This window comes from Impatiens glandulifera, chromosome 5 (genome assembly GCF_907164915.1).
Source record: "Impatiens glandulifera chromosome 5, dImpGla2.1, whole genome shotgun sequence".
Taxonomy (NCBI): domain Eukaryota; kingdom Viridiplantae; phylum Streptophyta; class Magnoliopsida; order Ericales; family Balsaminaceae; genus Impatiens; species Impatiens glandulifera.
The window spans coordinates 37,787,673-37,789,775 of NC_061866.1; the positions used below are offsets into that span (position 1 = coordinate 37,787,673).

The 2,103-nt window shown below is 30.4% G+C and overlaps 1 protein-coding gene across 1 annotated transcript; it reads left to right on the top strand.

Moving 5' to 3' along the window:
- The first annotated feature begins 202 nt into the window (after nt 1–202).
- On the top strand, nt 203–1,370 carry LOC124940311 (peroxiredoxin-2B-like). The gene is made up of 3 exons (XM_047480820.1): nt 203–357; nt 929–1,008; nt 1,097–1,370. The coding sequence occupies exons 1-3, from the start codon at nt 203–205 to the stop codon at nt 1,348–1,350; spliced, it is 489 nt and encodes a 162-aa protein (XP_047336776.1). The 3' UTR covers nt 1,351–1,370.
- The last annotated feature ends 733 nt before the right edge of the window (nt 1,371–2,103 follow it).

Consider the following 2,103-nt stretch of genomic DNA (forward strand, 5'->3'; position numbering starts at 1 on the left):
TTTTACAGATTCATGCAATATTTTATATAATTAAAATTAACAAACAAATAAAGATTTAAAAAATGTCCAAAACAATTTGTAAAATAAAATAAACAAGTAAATTAAGAGTGTAACACATACTCACCTATATATATAAAGATGAAATGAGGCATATTATTATATTAAGCAATTTGTAAGGTGTAGACAATAGACAAACAAAGATATGGCTCCAATAACGGTCGACGAATCAATTCCTGATGGTACACTCGCTTACTTCGACGAGAACGATCAGCTCCAAGAGATCTCCATCCATTCCCTCGCCTCCGGCAAGAAAATCATCATCTTTGCCGTTCCCGGTGCTTTCACCCCTACCTGCAGGTAAAATCATACGCACGCAATTCATTGAATTTTGGAGCTGGCATAAAGGCGGAACTAAAATTTCAAATCTATCTAGACTAAATTGTTTTCTCAAAATTTATTCATAAAATATAATAATATTATGCAAACAAACAAAATAAACTTAGTTTACTGTCTTTAAATTTTTTACCAACGAAAAACTGTTAATAACGAACAATATTTACCCATTATTGTTACCTTACATATAAAATATATTTTTGCCTACTCGGCCTGGTAGCCTTGTACATTGTTCTGTCCTTGTGACGTAACATTTTGAATGCGATGAATTTGACTTACAAAACACATCTATCTATATCAGAAGCTTAGATCTCTAAGTTAGTCTAGCTCTGCATTTTTGCTACCATGGATATGAATTCTAGTTGATCATTGCTAATTATTGGTTCATTTTTGTTGAAACTTGGGTGGATGCGGAGGGAGTGGACAGATTATTATGAATTTTCTAAATAAATAGAAGAATATGTCGTCTGTTTTTGTTGTGCTCTTATCCATCTGTGGTATGCTAATTAATTAATTCATTCATATTTCTTGGCAGCATGAAGCATGTGCCTGGTTTCATCGAGCAAGCAGAAGCGCTCAAGTCAAAGGGTGTTGATGAAATCTTGTGCATCAGCGGTACTTTACTTTGTAAATTATATTATTGTCTTGCAATTTCATACTAGTGAGGAATTAATAAATTAATTATTAAGTTTTCAAACTACAGTGAATGACCCATTTGTGATGAAAGCTTGGGCCAAGACATATCCTGAAAACAAGGATGTGAAGTTCCTTGCCGATGGTTCAGGAACCTACACCCATGCCCTTGGCCTCGAGCTGGACCTCACTGAGAAAGGGCTCGGTGTGCGCTCCCGCAGGTTTGCGCTGCTTGTTGAAGATCTGAAAGTGAAGGCTGCAAACATTGAATCCGGTGGTGAATTCACTGTTTCAAGTGCTGAGGATATTCTCAAGGCTCTATGATCTGATCTGTGCCATTTTCTAATAAACTATGTTGCTTTTGTGCTTCACATGGTCCTTTGGTAGTTGAAATGATTTAAGTTAATAAACTGTCTATCTTTACCTAAATTAAAATGATTTATTTGCTACTATTCTTTTTTATTTTTTTTTATTTTAAGAGTTTTTATTATTTGATTTCATCTAGACGCGCTTTGAATTTAATCGGGGTCGGGTTGTCATTCTTGTTCGCATTTAATTAAAAAAAATTATTAAAATTTAAAAAACAAATAAAAATATTTTAATATTTTATTCATAATTCGATTGATATGAAAAAAAATTGTGTTATTAAAATTAACATTAACCGTTGTAACTATAAAACAAAGGTAAAAATTAACGACATTCATACAAAATAAAATTTTTAAAATTGTTTTAACATAATCATAAATAGTCGTTAAAAATTGAAACAAGTAAAAACACACCAGAACATTCTACAAACCTTAGAATTTATTTTTCGTATACTTTCTTTTTAAATTTAGGAAGTTAATACAATTCTTATAATCATAATACAATTTAATTTATAAATGTAGGGGTGAGAATTGATTAGGTAATATTTGATCTTTTAGATGCGGTTCTTAATATTTGAGTTATCTAATTGGTTTATTTAAATATTTGTTGTTAAAATAAAATAATTTATTTTAAAATATAAAATAGTCAGAGAAATAAGCATATTCAAACTTTTGTAACCATATATGTTTGTTATTATTATTATTATCATTC

Excerpts from the sequence above, each read along its gene's own strand:
- LOC124940311 (XM_047480820.1), top strand. The coding sequence starts at position 203 with ATGGCTCCAATAACGGTCGACGAATCAATTCCTGATGGTACACTCGCT. Across the intron at positions 358-928 it reads GCTTTCACCCCTACCTGCAG|CATGAAGCATGTGCCTGGTT; the intron begins GTAAAATCATAC and ends ATTTCTTGGCAG. Across the intron at positions 1,009-1,096 it reads TGAAATCTTGTGCATCAGCG|TGAATGACCCATTTGTGATG; the intron begins GTACTTTACTTT and ends TTCAAACTACAG.